General features: G+C 38.6%; 2 protein-coding genes across 7 annotated transcripts in view; one reads left to right on the top strand and one right to left on the bottom strand.

Moving 5' to 3' along the window:
• The window catches only part of FAM169A (family with sequence similarity 169 member A), a 38,338-nt gene extending 26,855 nt beyond the window's left edge, over nucleotides 1-11,483 (top strand). For 2 of the 6 annotated variants that reach the window (XM_021531811.4, XM_085566899.1), the window contains exons 8-13: nucleotides 423-514; nucleotides 2,817-2,871; nucleotides 3,218-3,356; nucleotides 5,428-5,593; nucleotides 6,524-6,730; nucleotides 7,309-11,483. In XM_021531811.4, coding sequence (XP_021387486.3) covers nucleotides 423-514; nucleotides 2,817-2,871; nucleotides 3,218-3,356; nucleotides 5,428-5,593; nucleotides 6,524-6,730; nucleotides 7,309-7,842 — 1,193 coding nt within the window. In that variant the 3' untranslated portion in view covers nucleotides 7,843-11,483. Of the gene's footprint in view, nucleotides 1-422; nucleotides 533-2,816; nucleotides 2,872-3,217; nucleotides 3,357-5,427; nucleotides 5,594-6,523; nucleotides 6,731-7,308 lie in introns of all 6 variants that reach the window. The other 4 variants (XM_021531809.4, XM_077790143.2, XM_021531812.4 and 1 more) reach the window with 3 other exon arrangements.
• A 4,588-nt stretch (nucleotides 11,484-16,071) lies between these two features.
• Nucleotides 16,072-21,705, bottom strand: NSA2 (NSA2 ribosome biogenesis factor). The gene is made up of 6 exons (XM_021531807.4): nucleotides 21,662-21,705; nucleotides 21,102-21,289; nucleotides 19,481-19,631; nucleotides 18,963-19,142; nucleotides 17,730-17,922; nucleotides 16,072-16,340 (listed from the first exon to the last, which is right to left on the bottom strand). Exons 1-6 carry the CDS (start codon nucleotides 21,662-21,664, stop codon nucleotides 16,273-16,275), a joined length of 783 nt encoding a protein of 260 aa, XP_021387482.1. The 5' UTR covers nucleotides 21,665-21,705; the 3' UTR covers nucleotides 16,072-16,272.
• Between the last annotated feature and the right edge of the window lies 1 nt (nucleotide 21,706).

Below are 21,706 nucleotides of genomic sequence, written 5' to 3'. Positions count from 1 at the left end.
ATAACAATAATCATAATGGGAAGGGAGACAACAAAACCAGAAAAATGAAACCCAAGAGAGAGAACTGATACACAATGCAGTTGCAGTGATTAGCCCCTCCCAATTTATGCACTGGACTTAACAATGTGGTATGGAATATTTCTTTGGTCAGTTCTCCTGGCTGTATCTTGTCCCCAGCTTCTTGTGCACCTGCACCCTGCTCATTCAGCATAAGGAAGTGAAAAGTCCTTGAATTAGAGTGAAAAGCCCCCATTCAGCACAATTAAAACATCAATGTGTTATCTCATACTAAATTCCAGACAGAGCACCGTATGAGCTATTAGAAAGAAAAGTAACTCTGAAATCCCTGAAAGCAGGACAAACTGTTGTTATATAAAGGTACTAAATTATCTTTCTCTGTTTACTCTTTTAAATCTTCACAGCAGAAACCTCAAAGAAGGAAAATAAGAGTTTGCAAGCGGAGGACAATTTTTGTCAGTCTGCAGTATCTGAAGCAGGTGGACCAAGGACTGAGGTAGAAACACAACTAAGTGTGGGTAGTCTGTTGCCTCTTTTTTTTTGAGTGTATTGTTACTGGAAAAACAGAGAAATCATTTTTGCCCATATCATTACACATGAATTTGTCATAATGTATATAAAAGATAAATAGCTTTGTTACTTTGTGTGGATGTAATGCTTCCCAGTAATGTAATGCTAACGTCTAAGATGGGTTGGTAGCTTTTTTGTTTTGGTTTATTTGTTTTTTGGTTTGTTTTTAGTTTGATTTTTGGTTTTGGCTTTTTTGTTGGTTTTTTTCTGGGCAGGTAGATTTTCCCCATGCATATAGAGAGTCTGTGCCACAGCTGTCAGGGTCTGCAGTTTGAGCCATTTACCAGCAGATTAAAGGAGAGTATTTCAACTGCCTCTGAGATTAAGCTGTTTAGAGTGCTTTTAGAAGTACATATCCATGTCACAGTTCAATACGATGGCTGATGTTAAGTTTGCATGGAGAGTTAGACATACAAAAAGACCGCAGCTTTCTTTGCATGTATTTGATACATGCAAAATTTGGTACAGTAGCCAGATTACAGCTGCTCATGGACATGTGGTCATGAACATGTTTGGGTCATTAAATATTATTAAGCTCTTCCTTTATTTCATTTCTGTTCTGAAGCCACATAGAATGTGCTTGTCAATCATTCATAGCTCCAAATACTATCAAGCATGAATTTGCATGCTTTAAGGTCCGTCTGTGTTATTGGCACAACCATGCTTTCATAGCGGTCAGTGCTTTAATTAAAAATAGGAAATACTGGCTAAATCAATACTCTCAGATATTAATATTTAAACTTTAGATTTGGAATTTAAGTCAAGTTTTCCCAGTTGAGAAAATGAGTATTTCCCAAAGCAAAATTGACAAAAAAGTAGTGATGTTTTTAATCTCTCAATGACTGGAAGCAGTAACTCTTAGTTGTCTTTCATTTTTAACAGTGTCCCTACCCTCATCTCAGAGTTTTAGATAGATTCCAATAATGATCATATCAGTAAAATTATCAAAAAACTTACACATTTTGGTTATAGATCAATATGGATATACCTGGAGAAAAAAGAAGACTGATAGTCATTCTTTTGGTTTTTGTTGCTATGAATTAAGAAATCAAGCCCTGCTTCTTGCCCATTTCCAGCAGATAAGACAGTAGATACCAAAGTGCCCCAACTCCTCATAGCTTGGCAAAACAGCTGGCAGCTCTAAATTGTCATCTGCACTATCTATAAGCAGTTCTGCAATGGTTTGAAAATTGTTTGACCATCTAAGGAAATAAAAATCCTCACCTTCCCCCAAACCATGAAAAAACATCTCCACACTTTAATTTTTACCTTTCACTTAGTGCATTTTGTGCATTTTTATTCTAGAATAATTTATTGTTAGTTTACAAATTCTTATTTATTTAGTACTCACTTGAAACTACTTGAAATAGCCAAATGTAGACATGGCCACTTTTTGCAAGCCTTCTTCCACAGTATTGGAAGTGAGACTGGAAGAGTGGACCAGGATGCTGGTAATTGCTGTTCCAGATTATTACTAGCAGCTAAGAAAAAACAATGTGCATAATTTTATTTTAATGTGTACAGCTTGTACTCACTTTATTGTATTAAGTGCTGAATCCTCGTCTAACTTGCAGAAAATAATTAAGGTATTGGGATGGTGTGGAGAACCAGGAGACCAAAAAAGCTCTAGGGAGAGGGAGCTAAGCAGCCTCTTGTGCTGACTGTGCATGTAAACTGCATTATTGACAAATAACTGAGTTCTGGCTTTTTTTATGTTTTACATGGGTTGCCATATTTTGTTGGATGTTATGATAAAAATAAAACTATAGAACAGGATACAAGTATTAAAATAAGACTTTGCAATTAAATTTTGCCAGCCATTGCAGTGTAGTCCCTTGGGTTTATACAGAAATGGGAAGCAAACAGAAAGAGGCTCCTATAATTGAATTGTGTCGACACTTGTTATAAGCAGAACTGTTAGGAAAACATCTTGGTAGTATTGTCTATAATGACAGGTCACTTTCAAATCTTGTCTTCTACATTGAGGCCAGAAGTAAAACACAGAAAAGCCAGTCATCCATGACATAAAGATAACTTTTAAAAAATGTTAAATTTTTTAACAGACAGAAGACCTAGCTATAAATTAAGAATTATTTTAGCCATTTTTTGGTAGGATCATTGGTATGAAATAGTGCTTTAGAAAGGTGCAACCATAGGTGGGATGATGAAGGTAGTTTAGTAAATTCAGAAAATTTTAGAATAACATTAGCTTTGCTTTTTTTCCACAGGCTGACTCTCAAAAAGGTAAAGAATCAACAGATGTCCATGCAAGCACATCTGAAGGTAAAAATAACCTTGATTATCAGTGTTACAATTACTCTAGGTGGATAGTTTTGCAGGCTATTTTGCAGCTTTCCATTCATTTATTATTTCCATATTCATCTGTAAAATTGATATAAAACCATGCTTTCCTCTAAGGTGCTGAGATTCAACTCATATACCTTTTAGAGGAATTCAGATAAAATTGTTATGAGTCTTGGTAAAGATACTATTCAGAAAAAAAGTACCACAACGAAATGCTGTTTTAGTGGCACTCAATTTCTTTCATGAGCTATTTTGGGTGGGGAGGTCATATGTAGATCTTAGACTGAATTTGTTCACTTGATTTTTTTTGTGTTGTTCTCCTAAGACCCTAATGCAACTCATGTTTCCATCTGGACACGAAGCAGTCATTTGAAACGTCAGAGGCTAAATAAAAATAGACAGGAACCTGGACTTGAAACTCCCCAACGAGATGAGGAAAATGCTCTTCAAATGTCCAAAAGCAGGTACCAGGAGCCCATTTTTACTGATTTCTTATTTTGTTGCTTGGACAGCCATGAACTACATTAGTGTCTTAGGGTGTGCAACTGGTATTTCTTCTCCTTTCTCCCTACTCTACTTGCTTGGTTTTAAAATTACTAAAAGTAAAGTCTAATGCAAGCTGGGAAGAAAGAAAAGTGAGACATCATTTGAAGAGTGGTTGCACCAAAATGTAGTAGCTGTGAAAGCTCAGTAGAAACTAGAAATAATAGTAAAAGAATAAAGGATGAGAATTTTAACTGAATCTGTACAAGTGTAAAAATATTTGTATTCACAGCACAGTTTCTTGAGATAATATATCTGGACTGTGTGGTCTTTGAGGAGATATCCCTTCCCCATTTCTTGTTGATATATTACAGTAAAATACAGTCTGACTGTTCAGCTGGGGAGCTGGTTACTGCTTGTCAGCTAATAAGTGTTACAGGGAGCCATGTCTTCAAAGGAAAGCCCTTTGCTCAGATAGTATTTTAAACCATAATATCTGATTTAATGTCCTGAAAAGAACCCAAAACCATTTCCAGTTTGCATGATGTTAACCTGTGTAACAACAACCATCAGCTGTGGATGTGAAGAGTAGTATGACTTCTGTGCCTTATCAGTGCTTACAGGACAGGACTTAGAGTAATAATTTGTACTGGCTTTCCATTCAGAATATCTATTTTAAGGAAATAAAAAGCCCCTTCCTCCCTCATAGACACACTTCCCACCCCAGCCTGCTCCATGTGTATGTCTCCCTCTCATTCTCTTCCAAAGAAACTCACTTCAACCCCTAAAGCCTCTTTTGACAAACTGAAGATAACTTAATTATTTTCTAGGAAAGCACTCAAGCTTGTGACATAGGCCTTCTTTAAACAGAATTAGTTGTGAGGATTTTCTTTGTGCAGTTGAGGCTTTCCACTAGGTGGTGCTTAATTTTTGTGTTTAAATTGCTCTGTGGAATTACAAATATTGTGTTGCTGTGCTGCACTGTCAGTGCACTGCTGGTTCAAACAGGTCAAGTGGCACACTTGATGCTACCACAGCTTTAAGAAACACTGTTACTTCTAATAATCGGCTAGTTTGTGTGTGAGAGGACTAACCTGAATGTCAAATTTTGGGCCTTGCAAAATTAAAGCAATGAGATATTGCTGTTACGCAAGATCTGTTACATGGTGTTTTTAAGCAGAGCTAAGAGGAATGCTAAAATTTAGGGATCAGAACACCATATGAGCTTGGTATTTTCTTTCCATGCACACCAACAAATTAAACAGGTCTTCTGTTGTGCACTTTCCTATGGAGTCCTACTTTTATCTCAAGACTGGCATGTAGGATAAAACCCTCCAGTACTGCCTTTACTGTGAGATCACAAAGTAGACTCCTGTGAATCTATTACATGCACTTTTTTCTTTGCTTGTATGTATGTAACAGTTCCATTTCATCTAAACTTTATAATCTCAAAAATGAGAACTGAAAATTTGAGGTACTGTTACTACCTTGCAGTAGTGGGGCAGTGCATCAGCACTTCATCTTTAGATATTTGCTAATGTAACCTCTAGCTGATGGCAACTTATTCACCCATGATGTGTTTATTGCCTTGAGTTTTATTGCCTTTCCAGTTATGGTGTTTGTAATATCTATATTTTCAGTGATTATATGAATACAGTTGTTTTCATAATTCCATTATTTGAAACTGTTTCTACAGTGGGGATGGGGGGAAAAAGAAGTTGCTGCTTTTCTTAACCCTTTGAAGCTTTCAAATATGTAATGCATCACCATTTTAAATTTCTAAATTTAAAGTAACAAACTTAGAGAAATTTCATCTTTCTTTCCCATAAGATGGAAGTGAGACAGATATAATTTTATAATTGTAGTAGTTTTCCTAGTTGTTACTATTTTTTTCCTAATGAGGAGTTAGCCATTTTTAGATGCATTTAGGTTTTTTGATTTGTATTTCCTATGACCAGCATACACTACATAATTGGTCATGAAAGAATTTCCCTGCTGAGATCACCAAAATTATGTACTAATCTAAAAGATATATCTTAATACCTGCTACAGGCCGGAACTTCTTGCCCACAAATCTGAAAGCTCTGAAGACTTAGTAGAAGTGCCTAAGGTGGATACTGTTGAGGAGGATGAGGAAGTAATTGATGAAAATGAGGACCAGTCTGTATTAGAAGCGGAAATGCATGTGTCACCCTCTGAGAAACAAAGTGAGACGGAGGTGAGCTGGAGGGGATAGCAATAGCAGATAAGTTTGGAATACAGCTACAGTTTCTGTTAAATATAGTCCTTGCTACCTTGCTCCATGTGATTCTCAGCTCTTTGATTTTTTGCACCAATACTTCATTAAGAAGTGTGTCTGAGAAGTTAAGGCTGGTACAGAATTAGTTTCAGGGAATATTTTGTACGTATTTTGAACAATAGAGTTTATAGGATCTTCAGTAAGATGACTTCCTAACTTGTCTACCATCCTGATTTTCTTCACTGATTTCTCCTAATAAGAAATGTCAGACAACTGGGATAAGGTCAAGATCTGACCCAGTATCTCTGATTTAAAAAAAGAATTTTTTTGAAGACATCAGTACCTGGTATGCTCCAGTGACTTCTGTTGGCTCTTTTTACTTCTCTACTTAAAACTTACCTCATCAATTTTAAATACAGCTTGTAGCTTCACCTTGTTAGCAACTTGAATTTAAATTTCTGAATATTATTTGTGCCTAGCATTGCAAGGCACAAAGAATATTCAGAAATTTAAGAACATAAAGGGTTTTATGTTCTTAGTGATGGATGAGAAAGTGGGTGTTACACATGTTGGGTTCAAGGAATGGCTGCAGGAGGCATGAGAGATGCATTAAAAACCTCTTGTCTTGGTTCCTGATAAGCTTTAGTGCAGGTGACAACAACAAACTAATACTCTGACTAAGTTAGCTAATGTGCATTAAGTTCTGCCTTCTTAGCACACAGTTCTAGATATCTGAGCTATCTGCTTCTCACATTAAGCTGCAAGTTTAGATCCCATGTACATCTAGTAATGCTGGGGAACAATGGCTGGGCATAATTTTGACTTACAAATTGTGTTTTTTTTTTTTTTGTTGTTTTTTTTTTTTTTTTGTTTTGTTTTGTTTTGTTTTGTTTTGTTTTGTTTTTTTAGGAAATGCCCTCAGAACCTCTTAATGGTGAGGTAGCAGAAGAAACTGGTAAGTCCTCACTCATGGCTGAAGGGGAGACAGTAAATGAAGTTCCAAGTGGTGAATCAAAATTGCTGTCTGAGAATCAAGGAAAAGAACCTGTAATGCCATTCATTTCATTGACCCTTGATGCTCCAGCAAAACCCCCAGAAGACACTGAATCAGAGAAGGTGAGGGAACTGAAACAAAATGTGAAGTCATTTTTCCTTCAAAGTGTATTTATATTGCAGGGATTTTTTCTTTTGTTAACTAACAGAAAGTAGCCCCTAACTTTGTATGAAATTATTGGGAGAAGCGATTATTAGGCCAGATGATGTAAATCCATAAGGAGAATACACTAACATTTAACTAATTAACTACTGCTAAAACGCCTTTGCTTTCAGAACACAGGTTTTACTGTTTTCTTATTTATAGAGCAAAAGCAGATTATTATATGCTAGCAAAACAATAATTGTATTTGTCTAATTTTTTTTTTCCTTGCGATTAATATCAGAGTGCTTTTACTGTACCTCAAATTATTCAACTCTTTTGAACAATTTGAAAATCAGGGAATAACCCTGGATATGAAATGCAGGTTACAAAATAGTCTTGTGCTAGAAGAAGGACTGTTTTGTCAAGTTATGTGTGTAGAATTAAAAACCTGCTGAATGCCAAACTATCCTCTGAGGTTAATAGCTAGGGGCAGTAGATGTTCAGTGTATTTTACCTTCAACTAATTTCCCTTTTGATTGTTTTCATCCACCCATAGATTTTAAATGAAAACGATTCAGAAATGCTGACTGAAGAAGTTACATCAGTAGAGAAGGAGGGCACTGAAGAACAGCAAGAATCTGAAAAGGCCAGCACTGAAAATGCAGCTTCTTCTGCATCAAAGGAAGAGCCTTCTGACAATGGCCTGGCCAACTCTGTAGTAACTGAAGCAGCAGAAGAATCTGTTTCTGAAAACCTCCCTTCCTCATTAGAAGATCAAAATGAGGAAGCAGGGCATAACTCACAGGAGGCCCCTGCTGCCTTGAGTCAGAGCTCCTTGGTAATGGTTGAACTTGAAGGTGTTTCTTTTCAGCAGCCTTCTGGGCAGGAAGCACAGAAGAACCAGCTGGAAGAGCCCTCAGAAGAGTCTACAGAGCAGACAGATCATTACACGCAGACAGTGGCAGAGCGGGCTGCTGACAGCAGCTCTGAGGAAGCAGAAATTGAGGTACCCATTGTAGATCGGAGAAACTTGAGAAGAAAGGCTAAAGGCTACAAAGGTCCACCCAAGAAAAAAGGGAAGCCAGCTTAAAAATCAAATAGTGGTAATTTATCTATTTATAACAAGGCTATTTTGTGTAAAACATTAAGGTGTTACTGCCATATCTGGCACAGGACACACATGCTTAAAATTCTGGGTTGGATTTCCTCTTAGGTTCATCACCTTTCCTCAAGTTTTGATTTGTTTTTAAATTTAACCACTAGAATTTGAACTTCGTCATAGTATGAAAGCAAATAGCCAGTCTCCTCCCTTCATAAAGGATGCATCATGAATAAATACAGTTGTGCTATTAAAGGGAATAGTTTCTATCTTTGAGGTGGTAGTCATGGAAGAAAAGTGCAGTGTGAAATCCTGACCCTGTCAAGGTCCCTTAAATTGCTATAGACTTCTTTGTCACTGGACAACACTCAAGATATTTTTTTTTTAAGAACTTTGTGTTCTCTACTGTGGAGAAAAGCAGAACAAGAAAAAAAACTTCATTGTTTCTTGTTCTCTTCCCACAGACTAAGAGATAAAAGAATGTAAGATTTTTCACTCTAGGTTGCAAAATATACAAGAAGGTGTAGCTCAGTAGATCAATGCAACATGAGCAGCACTTGTCTTTCATGAGAATCACTTGAAACAGCTGAATCAGCAGAATGCAGTGCAGTGTCTGCCACAGCACTTCCTGCTAATGGATTTCTTGAGTAAAGATTAAGAGTTGCCTACACAGGAAACTATTTGTAGCTTCCGAAGCAAGCATTTTGGTAAGCCCAAGTTTTTCCAAAGTATATGGAACGGAGTCTCTGTATGGATCATTTGAACTGCCTTCCTAACTACTTGCATGTGTTGAGTGGATAGCTGCTTCCTTGTTGCATTACAGGAAAAGGATATGACAACTCTTGATCTTGTTTTGGTCTGAATGGAAGCAATTATTTGTGTTTTCTAAATACTTGGCTGGTGCTGTGGGGGAACTACTAAAATGTTATGTCTTCCCAGGTGTGTGACTCCTGTGAAAACTGACATTCCAGGTGGTTGTGATATTCATTAGTGTATTAGGTACTTCAGCAAATGCTTGTTTGCCAAACTTCTATGCCTTTAGGAGTTAGTGGGTGATACCTTGCAAATACTTTTGATTCTCACTTTTGTTTTCTAACTTGAGTGTAATTTCTGGGATGATAGCTTTCCAGCTGATGACTTTTCTTAAAAGCAGCAACCAAAATTCACCATATGCCAACAGGATACAGTCTGGAATAAATCCAGACTTTCATGCTCATTTCCCCTCTGAGGTTCTCTTGGCAAACTGTGTATTTAACTTGTCGAACATACCTAAGTTAGCTGTAGTTGGCTGTGTGTTTCTTTACAATAAATGCAAGTACTTTTGTAGTTGGCTAAAAACTCAGAAATAAAAGAACACTCATTCTGAGAACAGAAAATTACACCACCCTTGATCCTGCATATGCCTTTTCCAAGATACGTGAACTAGTCTTTTGCAGTGTCTCAAAAACAGAATACAGGGTTCACTTGAATAGTTGAAATGCTGTCTTATCCCTTTATGAAGTTAATGTAAGAATCTGGTTTTGGATTTTTATGCTTATAAAGTTTATGTATAAGATATTTTAACTATATAAGATACATTCATATTATTCTTTTTCAGGTGATAAAGTACCATGCTCCTTTTTAATCTCTTAAGAGCAACTTAGAGAAAAAAAAGGGCAATTTTAAAGAAGTGTGTGTTACCTTTAGATTCAGGGTGTGTGAGATTACTGAGTTAAATTTGGGTTCTTGAACTATTGCATGTAGCTATAGTATCTTATCAGTGTACATACAGATACTCCTGATGAACCCCATGATTGGTAAATATTCAAGATCTTTCCTGATTGTGTGTAAACATATTCAAGTGAACCTTAAACATTTCTCAAACTCATAAAGCTTTTTATATAAAGCATAGAAGAGAAAACTTTTGTTATTTTCTGTATGGTTTCTCTTTTATTGCTGAGATTAATGGTTTAAAAAAAAAAGAAGTGACTAGAAAACACTTGCATTGCTAAGAACTGGGTATTTTTGAGGATATTGGTGGCCTAAAATAGAGTGGTTGTATACAGTATACTGCAACTCATCTTCCATTTTAGGGCAAGCTTTACTGAAGATTCCTCTTCCAAGTCCTTCAATTGATACAAATGTATCCACTTTGAAAAAGTTAAGGATTCCTTAATTTATGAACTCCAGTAATTTCAATACTTCTAGGTGGATTTTTGATATGTATGTTCACTTATATTCCCAATGAGGCTGGAAAACTGGTCATGAGAAGGTAATTTCACTCACCTGGCTTTTACTTTTCATGGCTGAGTTGGAATGATTTCAATTAGTGTCTTTCTTTTGAGACGTTTGCAGCATAAATACATACATATTATGAGATTATGACATTAGGATAGTTTTGGTTTCTACTGAGAACAATAAAATCTCTGATGTAATCTGAGCGAGTCAGTTTTAAATACTGAATTTAAATTCACATGTTACAAGTATACCCTTGAGTAGATATATTTATAAATCTGGGATGCCTGGGATAATAGCTGATGAGCAGACTTTTACAAACAGAATGTGGGCAGTTGTGATACAATTAGCAATTCCAATAACTAGTACAGTCATGAAAAATGAGACACTGTTCTAACAGTGATCACAGCAGTACTTTGAACCAAAGGACACATTTTGTTTCTACAACAACTTCTTTGGCATCAATCTTTCTCCAGTAAATGAAGCGTAGCAAAATCAAAATTCTGACTTTAAGTAATAGTATTTATTGCTGCACTGATTGTCCCACAGGAACAGTAATTCAATACCTTATTAATTCTGTTACACTTATGTAAGGAAATGTGTTTGACAACTATATTGACTGGAGTGCTTTACCTTGGAGACTTTTAACTGTCTTATTAACATCAAACTCTTAAACAATTTTAAAGATCCTATTGCACCAGCAACGAAAGATTAAAAGATCAACTTCATACAAGTTTGTACCAAATGTTATTACAACTTGCTGTGGAACTATGTGTGTACAGTGAAAGCAGGCAGTATTATTTTTGAGCTTTATTTAGTCTAGAATTAGAGTTTAAAGAACATTAATTTGTGACTTCAGCCTTGCACTTAAATGGTAAATGGTTTTGTACTTGAATCCAATATTTGTTCAAGTGTCCGTCTTGTACTGCTTCTCCCATATTGTCTCTTGGTCTATTTTAATTTAATGCAGAATTCTTGTTTGCTGTTCTCCTGTTTCACAGTCCTTCGCATGAAAGTATATACATCTTGTTTCAAAACCACTTTAACTTATTTCAAACTATGTCTGAACTTGCTGCTTTTTTGTACCATTTCTTTTGTAAATGTCAGTAATCAAATTTATAATTTACAATATCATTGACACTATTAGCAACAAATTGGCCTAAGTTTCAGCTTCCTTGCTTCTAAGTGACTGTTCTGAAATATTACTATGGGGATACACTTTAAATTTATTTCCACAAATGTGGTGTTAGATGTTTTCTAAACTAGTGATACTCTGTTTATAAATCTTATGAAAGATGTATTGCTATTGCATAGTATTGTACCTTAGTCTTGTTACTGTGTTATTTTTTTTTTTTTAGTACTGTCTTGGCTGCTTTTGAAATGTTTTGAAGTAGTAATAAACTTTTATTTTGTGATTATTTTTTGCTTGGCTTTTAATATTTGAGTCATTTTCTGCTACAAAGGAAGCACATTTTAAAGTGTTTCAATGCACTGAAACAGTCATTTTACAACCTGTCATCTACAAAGGAGTTTTTAAGAAATCAAAAATTATTAATTAAAAACCCTTTTATCAATTAAAATAATTCTCTTTAGCTTATGCATCAAATTTTATTTTAAAAAGCAGCAGAATAGGCTCTTCTGAGCATTATGGCATGCTTTCTGCTGTTTTATATCAGTTCTGCAACATGATGTAACTTAGGAGTTATTAACTAGTAGTTAACATATATAGTAGTTTGCTATAGACAAGCCAACTAGAAATGCTGTAACACACTCTCCTAGAGAGTGGTACATTAAAATGTCTTAAGTGCAGTTGTGATATTCAGCCAACAAGTTATGTATTTATAGCACTATATATAGTAAAGCTTTTCAAGACAGCTGTAGGAAATCAAAGTATTCTCTTCATGTTGTTAATGTCCAGCAAAGACTAAAGCAACAAGAACTTTGCTTTACAAGAATAAATGGAGGTTTATGTATTCTGACAAAATGCCCTCTCTCCAAGCAAGTACTGGTTTGTTACCCTGTCTTACTTTCAAATGACTCATCACTAATACCTGGTAAGACTTGTAAGTTACTAAGTCTAGACTGGGGCAATGTGTTAAACTAATAAAATAGTTGTAACAGGTTATGGTTACAGTTACTATGTCTGTACAAACCTGTAAGAGAAGTTATAAGGATTGTACAAAAGCAGCTAGCTTGACTTCCTGGAACCAGAGTTCCAGATCTGAAACATGACTGAAGAAGCATCTGTGACAGAAGAGCTGGAGCTGCAATTGGTCTTCCTGGAGAAGAGAAAGCTCAGAAGGGTCTTAACCTTGTGTATACACACCTGGTGGAAGGGAACTGTATGTCACAAGTGGTTTAGTTTGCTTAATGAATTGCTGTCAAAGGTATTAGCAAAAAAAAGCAGGTTTAATATAAATTTGCAAATCATTACTTTAAAAAAATTAATGGCAAGATTCACCCTATTACTACAGAGATGAAGCATACGAAGGAAATTGAATTAGAATAAGTCTGAATTTATTCACAGAGATAGAGAATGCAGAAAGGTTAGGGATACTTCCTGCTGAGTCATAATGCTCAAAGAGGACCGCCTTACTTTTGTAGAAGCATAGAAGATTAGGTTTGTTGGTAATTACACATTGAACAAGAGCAGGACACGGACTGAGATGGGGACATGCAAAGGTAGGGCAGCACTTTTCCAGGAAAATAAAAAAACAGGAAATAAATTTCCAGGAAATAAAGAACAACATAGTGCAGAGCAGACACAGGAATGGGGTTGAGGTATCCCCATGACTCCATGAAGCTTAGGTACATATGTGCCCCGGGACCCAGAAACCCCATCAGCTGGATCTTTCCTTCCTTTTTTCCTTTTCACTCTCCCTCATCTCTCTTCCTTTTCACCCTACCCTTTATCCAAACTCCACTGGTGTGTCTAGGAGATCAGTGACTAACATACCTATTTCCATGCTAAGTATGGAATTTTGAGGATCCTCTGGCTTTTTTCATTCTGTTCAACCACAAGCACATACAAATTTTGGATGCTTCCTTCTCCCTACAGATGGGATGCCACAGCTTCTCAAACTCCTGATATGATTGAGTCCAGTCTTAGTTCTGGACTTTGTAAGTGGTTTATTTGTAAAAGACTTGGCAACACTCAATCATTGATTAGTTTAACATTTATGAAAATTCAATAGGATTTACTCAATAATTTAATTATAGATCTGAGATGGCAACATGTACGCTGTACTTGCTACAGCGTGTTTAAATCAACTCACAGATACGTGTATATGCACAAAGATAAAGGTACCTACTAAAGTTCCCCTTAAGTTCAGTATATAAGAAATGCTCCTATTGACTGCCTTTGCATTTCTGAAGGAGTGAGGGCTGAGCCTTAAGCAGTGTGGGGAGCTATCTGTTCAGGTCCCATCATCAGCTTTTGGCATGGGTCCTCTGCGTATTGCAAACTTAAGTTGGTGAGCTGTGGCAAGTGTTCCCCTCAGAGGAGCCCGCTGTGGCTCAGGAGGGTTAAAAGTGAAAGAACATTGTTTATAGGATTGAAAGTTGATTGACTGAAGACATCAGTTAATCATCATCCTGGCTGTAATTATCAGATTTTTTCAAAAGTCTGGTAATAATAATACCATTCCACTGGCTATGGTTCAGCTAAGTAATGTTCAAACACTATTGGGGATGGGTGATCATCTCCTGTGTCCCCCCTTGGTTAGGCATCAGAAGTTCCTGTTTATGGAGTGTTTCTGGTTAGCTCAAGGGGAGTTTAACTGCGCAGGAATCACTAATCAAGGCAAAAACCTAATGAGAACTGTGGAGGACGCAGAGGCCATGTATCACTGCAGGATATAAAGATGGATTAAGACTCAGTGGCCCCCAGTTGGGGAAAAACTGGAATATTGGAAATTCTATTTAAACAAAAACCAGTTTAAACAAGAAGAGGTCAAATGCTAGATCAGGTAGGTTGCTCAGAGAGGTGGTGGAATCTCCCCACCTGGATATACCAATCCTGCTATAGGTGACTACTGCCTGTATAAACTGGAGGAAATTTATTAGGGTTTGACTTGCAACTTGTGCTAAAAACTCTGGCTAGAAGTGAAGTACTATTTCAGAGTAAGAATATAAAGTGGTGAGTGCGGATATTTATAGTGATAAAATATTTACATTTACCACTAAATCCATGACTGGAAGATGACCAATTCAATTGCAACATTACTGAAAGCGTCCAGTTTAGAAGCAGCATTTGATTCTTTTTATTTCAAGAATGCAAGCTAACTATATATTGATCAGCTAAAGCTTGTGATTCAGTATTTCTCAAAGTCACCAAAATTGCTACAAATAGTTGTAGTATCAAGACTGTCAGACCATTTTCAAAGTTCACCTCTTTATGCCCTTTTAAATTCATACACTTTAACTTCTGAAACTGTTCTCTTGCTTGAAACTAAGGTGTGACACTCTCCTACATGCATTAATTCCATTAATGCAGTCATGGAAACAAAGGGGAGAAAGGCATGAGGTAAGGGGGCAGGTGGAGAGCAGCTGCCCTTGTGGTTATCTTTCACCCTGCTCTGTGGTGGCGTGTCCCCTGCTCCTTTTCCAGGCAATGCTGTGATCTGACAAATGCTTGCTCTGCTTGACTGAACAGCACCTGGGCTCAGCTCCTCTTGGGCTCATCAGAAACACTGCCCGCTCCCAGGAACAGCTAACAAGCTCCTGTTCATAATGAAAAACCTTGGAAAACGTTTCTCTTGCCTGACTGCCCTAACATCGTTCATCTAACACTTTCAAAGAAAGGGCTTGATCCAAACTGTGGCTAGGATGAAAGATTGTTATGACTAAAGCCCACTCTCTCGGGGCCTCTAAACAGAGGTCAAAAATAAGACTGCCTGAGCTGCAGCAGGCTGCAACTAGCAACTTCCGAGTGGGGCCTCTCAGAGCCAGCTAACCCTGTTTGTTGTATACACAGGACTGCTGAATGAGGATACCAAAGATATCCTCACTCCCCACAGCCCAACCCTTCAGCTGCTGAGGAGACCAAAAGCATCCAGAGTGAGCATTTCACTACCTTTGAGGGGAAGGTTTCACAGGTACCTTGCACTTTGTGTGTATGCATGTATGCATGTGCTACAGAAAATTTAGGAGAAATTCTGCTTTCTTAGACATTTAAGTATCTTAGGTATCTACGTTAGGCCTGTAAGTTAAAGACATAAGCTAAGTTAAATGTTATCAAGTGTTACGCTTTTGCTAAGTTGTTAAGTTACAAGTGAGGCTAAGTCCTGTTAAGCGTTATTCCTTTGTTAAATTGTTAAGGCTAAGGTGTAAGTTAAGTTTTGAGTGAAGTTTTAAGGTGTAAGTTAAGCATGGCTAAGTTTGAGTGCTGTTGGGCTTTTAGGCCGTTTTCTTTTTTATCCGTGCCCTTTCGATCCTTTTGTCACACACAGCCCACCCTTAGTTCTTAGTCCATTTCTGTTTTGATTTACTGGATTTTGTTTTTTGGTTTGTTGCATCACTTTTTCCTTAGTGTGCCTTAACTGTCTCATAGAAGTAGAGTGAATCTTGCCCAATGAACTTTGTTGTGCTGTTGCTTAATATTAAATCTGTTTATTTCTAGTGCCCTTGCCAGTGATTTTTTTAAGCCATCTCAAACACTTGTTCGTAAAACACACCCCCACTGGTGCTCACATGTTCCCAAGCCCATGATTCTGCAAGGACAAGTATCAAAGTTGGTGCTTAGTTTCTAATGTCAGTCTGCAGTAAGATTCCAGCTGCAGCCTCCAGGTCTTCTCCTGTCCCAGAAGTCAAACACAAATTAGCATGCTCTTCTGTACCTTTAGGTGTTACAGCAGGACATTTTGTGACATAGTGGCTGTATTTCCAATATGGGAAATTTCCCCTATGGAAAGATGACCTGAATTAGGTACAACATACCTAAGCAAGGAAACTGCTATTGTAAAAAAACCAAGAAGATTTAGATCAAATTCATAACACATGAGAAAATAAAAATTAAATCTCTTTATTTGGGCAATGTTCAGCTGAGCAAACATAAATATAAAAATGTGAGCAGTTGTTTCTGGCTGAAGTTCCTCATCAGCTTGTGGGATCACTCTTCTGGAATGGCTGAAGGTTCCAAAGATTTTGTAAATTTGGGTAAAGTCCACTTGTTTTGTAGGTGCTCACATCCAACACTTAGTATCCAATTTAAACAAGCAGAATTGCATTAATACAGCCATCATTTTCTGGATTGTTAGTTACTTGGGCATATTTGCCTAGAGAGAAAAGGGAATTAAATGTATACAAAAGCTGAAAGCAGTTCATATAGATTAGATATTTCTTTGTTTGCAAACTCGATCAACACGTCTCTAAGTACAGGGACTCAAATGCATTTTGAAATCTGAATCTACCTTCTACTGAGCCATAAACTTATGTTCTCAAAACATTAAATGCAAACTCTTTTTTTATAAATTGATCATTTAGAGTTCTGAGAATATTAAAAAAAAATCTTACATTTCCTACTGTCCAAGTGAACCCCTCTGTTAAATGAAGTCAGTCCGATCTTATGAAGATCACAGAATATGCTGAGTTGGAAGGGATGCATCAAGATCATTGAGTCCAACTTCTAGCCCTGCACAGGACACCCCCAAGAATCACACCATGTGCCTGAAAGCATTGTTCAAATGCCTCTTGAGCTCTGTCAGGCTGCTGCTGTGATCACTTCCCTGGGGAACCTGTTCCAGTGTCCAGCCACAGCCTAGATGAAGAACCTTTTCCCTCATACCAACCTAAACCTCCCCTGACTCAGCTTGGTGCTGTTACCTCAAGTCCTGTCACTGGTCATGAGGGTGAAGAGATCAGGACCTGCCCCTTCGCCTCCCTTGTGAGGACGCTGAAGACCACAGTGAGGGCTCCCCTCAGTCTCCTCTGCCCCAGGCTGAACAAACCAAATTACCTCAGCTTCTCCTCAGACAGCTTCCCCTCCAGACCCTGCATCATCTTTATGGCCCTCCTTTGGACACTCTCCAATAGTTTTGTATCTCTCTTATACTGTGGCACCCAGCACTCGAGGCGAGGCTGCCCCAGGGCAGGGCAGAGCAGGAGAATCCCTTCCCTTGCCTGGCTGATGCTGCTCCTGATGCTCCCCCAGGATATGGGTGGCCCTCCTGGCTGCCAGGGCACTACTGACCATGTTCAACTTGCCATCAACCAGGACCTCCAGGTTCCTTTCTATGGCATTGCTTTCCAGCCTACTGTTCCCCATTCTATACATACAACCATGGCTGCCCCATCCCATATGCAGAATCTGTTGATGAGGCTCCTACAGAAAACTTTCACTGCAAATATAATTCAGTTGTTCATGGTTCACTGGAACAATTCAATTGTTCACAAGGTTACAGACCTCTGGCACTGCTCAATATGACATACAAGCAAGCAAGCTGAGTCCTTGCTCTGAACTTCATCTGATTTTCAAGTGTGAATGAAAAGCCTAAGATTAACACTAAAAGCTTGTATTTTCAGAGTTGCTATTAGCTACAGCCCAAACCTAACTTCTAACAATGGATCAATTATGACAGAGGATGAGGTCTTGAAAATACACAATGCAATGAAAATTAAAAACTTTAAAAAGCAGTTCTGTAGTATAACTACTTAAACTTACTTACCCCAGATAACTTTGCCCCCTTGTGTCACAAGGCCAAGCTCACTCACGTTCACCTCAATGACGGTACCCTTAGTAATTACTCCCAGCTGTGTATACAAAGGAGATGATGGATTCTTTTTTACACCAAGGATAGGTAGGCAAAAAGTGGCTTTAAGTTCAGGGTGTGTCACATGTGCCTTCTTGAAACGCAAGCCCTGTAGCATAAAGAGCGATAGAATGAGTTAATATTTGCTTTAAACTCTCACAACTGATCTAGTTAAGCACTTGAGGAATTATGTCCTCATCTTCATATGTTTAGAGAGGCTAGGAAAAATGAAACAACTTAGAATACAGAATGCCATCTGCCTATTGTAGATTGCCAGACTTATTTTAAAATCTGATTAATGAAAGGATAAAGCATTCCATGTACGTTTTCAGGAAGTCACATTTTAGTAGTAGCCCAACAATAATACTTGTTACCTTTGACAATTTCTGTTCCATGAAGAAGTATAGCAAAATATGAAATACCCATCTCCTATGGCACTTCTTACCTAGTGACCTGCATTTCACAGAGGTTACATTATGTACTGTAAATTTTTCTGTATCAAAAAAATCTTTCAAAGGCTGCTGTGTAAGACCATCAAACTAGCAGTAAAGTACAATTCAGTGGGCAGCCTGCACAGTGACTGTTGATTCCTGTAAGGGAACAGGAATGGCTATTTATATAAAACACTATCTCAATGAATCCAGCTTTTCTGCCTGTGTGCTGCCAAACTGATAGAGCCCAGGCACTGCTTCTGCAGCTGTGTAAGTAAAGGTTGGACTAGAAGCACAACTTTTCCCTTCACAGTCACAACTGTGCTTCAAGCTTATTAAATCCCAAGAACAGAGTGAGCTTCTGCAGTTCAGAGAATCAGAGCAGCTTGAAAAAGACACCTGCATCTTTAAAATATATGCAAAGTACTTTTGATAAAGACCTCCCCATGCTAATTCAAGAGCTCATAGCTTTAACTTACTGGCATCTTCTGAGTTACAGGAATAAAAGCAAGTATTTCAACACAGACTGGGACTGTAGAGGCATCTCCCCACCTCCCATGCTATTAGAGGTTTGTATTTTTGCAAGAAAACTAACTGGAGTGTTCTACATGAGTAATGATCAAGTGCATTATCATATAAGAAACTTTAACACAGAAAATCAAAGCAGTAAATAAAAAGAATTATAACTTAAATGTTCTTTAAGGTTCTAAAACATTACCATTGGTCGAATGAATCGCTCGTACTTAGGAGGCTTCCTAGTGAAGCCATCTCCAACAAAGCAAACTTTTGTAACCATCCTCTTCCATGCCTTCTTCTTTCTCTTTCCTGTACGAATCACCTTTAAAACTTCTGTTTCTCCTTGTGCACGAACCTTTGGCACAGGAACCTCCCACTTCCCCTGGGAACAAACAAACAAAAAAGGGTCAATATTCTTACTTGTCACATATTTAAATGAAAGGAGAAAAAACCAAAGCATAAAATCAAATTTCTGGAAAGCAAAGGGGTAGACCATAGTTGTTATGCAACTCATAGCCACTTATTTTAATTAGCACTTAAAAATTTCTAAAATGAAGTTACTGCATATGGTCACATTGTCTTAAACTGTCCAGTTACTCAAGGTTTCATGTTTTACTTAGTTTTTGCTTGAAGACTACCAGGTAACCTCAGCATCAACAATATAAAATGGTCATTGTTACACGTAATTTTAGGTATCTGAACTTCGATGTATTTACTTACAGCTTTTTCTTTTCTTTTTTGTTTGATCATGTTAGAGAGGACCTTGGCCCGGGACTGGCCCTCTCTGTCCAGCAGATATGCTGGTACAGCTCCTTTGGGTGTCTTTTCATCACTCTTCTGCTTTGTATTTCTCTTCTCATGCATTTTAATGCTGCAAAGAAAGAAAGCAAATATTAACAGCACAAGAAAAAATACTTGTTTTTAGATACACCATTTTAACTTAACCTGTGCCTGCTCAAGTTTTTCTTTAAGAGGTATTTGTGAAGTACTAGATGCTTATATTTAAGGAATAATACTAAATAATTCTGAAGGTAAATTATAAACTTCACTTAATCTTGTCACTTCCTACCAGAACAGGAACACAGGAAAGATATGCACCTTTTTAAGGAATTTCTGTGTGACCTAAAGCAAACAGCCAAGCACTTTAAGGGATGGTAGCCTTCCTCTCTGCTGACAAAAAATAACATTCTGATCCTCTTCTGAGATTTGATAACAATGCTTACATATGTGAGGAATGTGCGTTTGTAAGAGGGGCCAAGTTTTATTAATTTTGAGGTTGTTTACTGAGGGAAAAACCCACAAACTAATAATGGGTTAATAAACCCATTATCTTTAAAAGTAGCAGAAGAAGACAGCCATCCACACTTTGAAACCAGCAAAAACTACATGCTGAATAGGTATGAAGTTCATTAGCAACCAATGAAATTTTTAATGATGCCTAGGCAACAAGATAATTCTTGAGCTATGCAAAGAGCTGGAGCTATGAATAAAGAAGCAGTAACAGAGTATGCGAATGAAGCACATTTTATGCACATTTAGCAGAACAAGCTTACTGCAAAAGCTAACCACTGTCTGAGCAGACAATCTTACAGAGCGTGTACAGGAACCAGGGGTGAAAAGTTGAAGCCCAACCCCAGGAGGCTGGCGACCACCTCATGCAGAAACCATGCATGTGCTACAAGGGCTTACATAATCGTGTAATTGGAAAATATGCTCCAGCATGAAGGCTGCACATCAAGTAAGAAAAGTAAAAAAGCTAGTGCTGTGCAAAGAGTGGACAAGTGAGTTTGTGGTACAGCTATCCGTCTCACTCCCAGTGTCTAATAAACAAATCCCTGCTCTATAGGCCTTATAGTATGGAGTACTGTTTTCCTGCCTAGTCTTCAGGCATCATTAACAGCTTTGATTTCAAGTTCTGGATAACAAATAAAATTTACAAAAGAATGCTTTTATTGTTGATATTCTACACTGCTGTTTATCCTTGAAGATAGGCCTCACCTTCTGCTTAAATACTTTGTACGCTACTGTATATTTTCTATTAACCATTAAAAAATACTGCCTCTTGCTACACTAACACAGCAGCTGATACAAAAGCTCCAAGGAATTGCATTCACAATTTTTGTCATGATTACATTACTCACAGTTACTGCTCATCAACACTTGTCTTAGGAAGTACTTCTGGCAGTGAAATTGTTAACATTCATTTAAATCAGAAGGACTCTGAAATGTGTTTGCTGCGGCAAAGTCCCCTTCCTTCTACAGCCTGTTTGCTATTTAAGTAACATGTGACTCAAGCAATAATGAACTTTTGTAACAATATAACGTCTCAGGAGGCACTCACGTCTTTTTCATCTGTATCTTCTCGGCATGCCGCTGCTTATGGTAGAGCTTCGCCTTCAGCCCGATCATCTTCTTGGCCTTGCGGGACCGCTCGTGCGCCTCTCGGCCCTCCTTCTTCCTCCGCTTCTCGTGGTAGTCCAGCCGGTAGCCATAGCGCTTGCGGTGGAGCTCGATGTGCTCGTTCTGCGGCTGTGGGCACAGAGGCGGCGCGGTCAGCGGGCACAGGGCGGGCACGGCTCCTCCGCCACACGCGAGGAGGCGGCGGCCCGACAGCGGCACCCTCACTGCGGGGCCCTCCCGCCGCCTCCCCGTCCCTGCCCTGCACCGCCGCTTGCATCCCGCCGCCCCGGCCCCGGCCCGCTCAGCCCCGGCCCCGGCCCGCTCATCCCCGGCGCCGGCCCGCTCATCCCCGGCGCCGGCCCGCTCAGCCCCGGCCCCGGCCCGCTCAGCCCCGGCCCCGGCCCGCTCAGCCCCGGCCCCGGCCCGCTCAGCCCCGGCCCCGGCCCGCTCATCCCCGGCCCGCTCAGCCCCGGTCCCGGCCCGCTCAGCCCCGGCGCCCACCATGTCGGCAGCCCCGCGGCGGAAAGGGCGCGCCCTTGGGAAGCG

Source organism: Lonchura striata, chromosome Z, assembly GCF_050655825.1.
Source record: "Lonchura striata isolate lonStrDom1 chromosome Z, ASM5065582v1, whole genome shotgun sequence".
NCBI lineage: Eukaryota > Metazoa > Chordata > Aves > Passeriformes > Estrildidae > Lonchura > Lonchura striata.
This window is presented reverse-complemented; position numbering and strand designations above follow the sequence as displayed.

Excerpts from the sequence above, each read along its gene's own strand:
- NSA2 (XM_021531807.4), bottom strand. Across the intron at positions 19,632-21,101 it reads AAGATACAGATGAAAAAGAC|CATTAAAATGCATGAGAAGA; the intron begins GTGAGTGCCTCC and ends CTTTCTTTGCAG. Across the intron at positions 19,143-19,480 it reads AAAAAAGAAAAGAAAAAGCT|GGGAAGTGGGAGGTTCCTGT; the intron begins GTAAGTAAATAC and ends GTTTGTTCCCAG.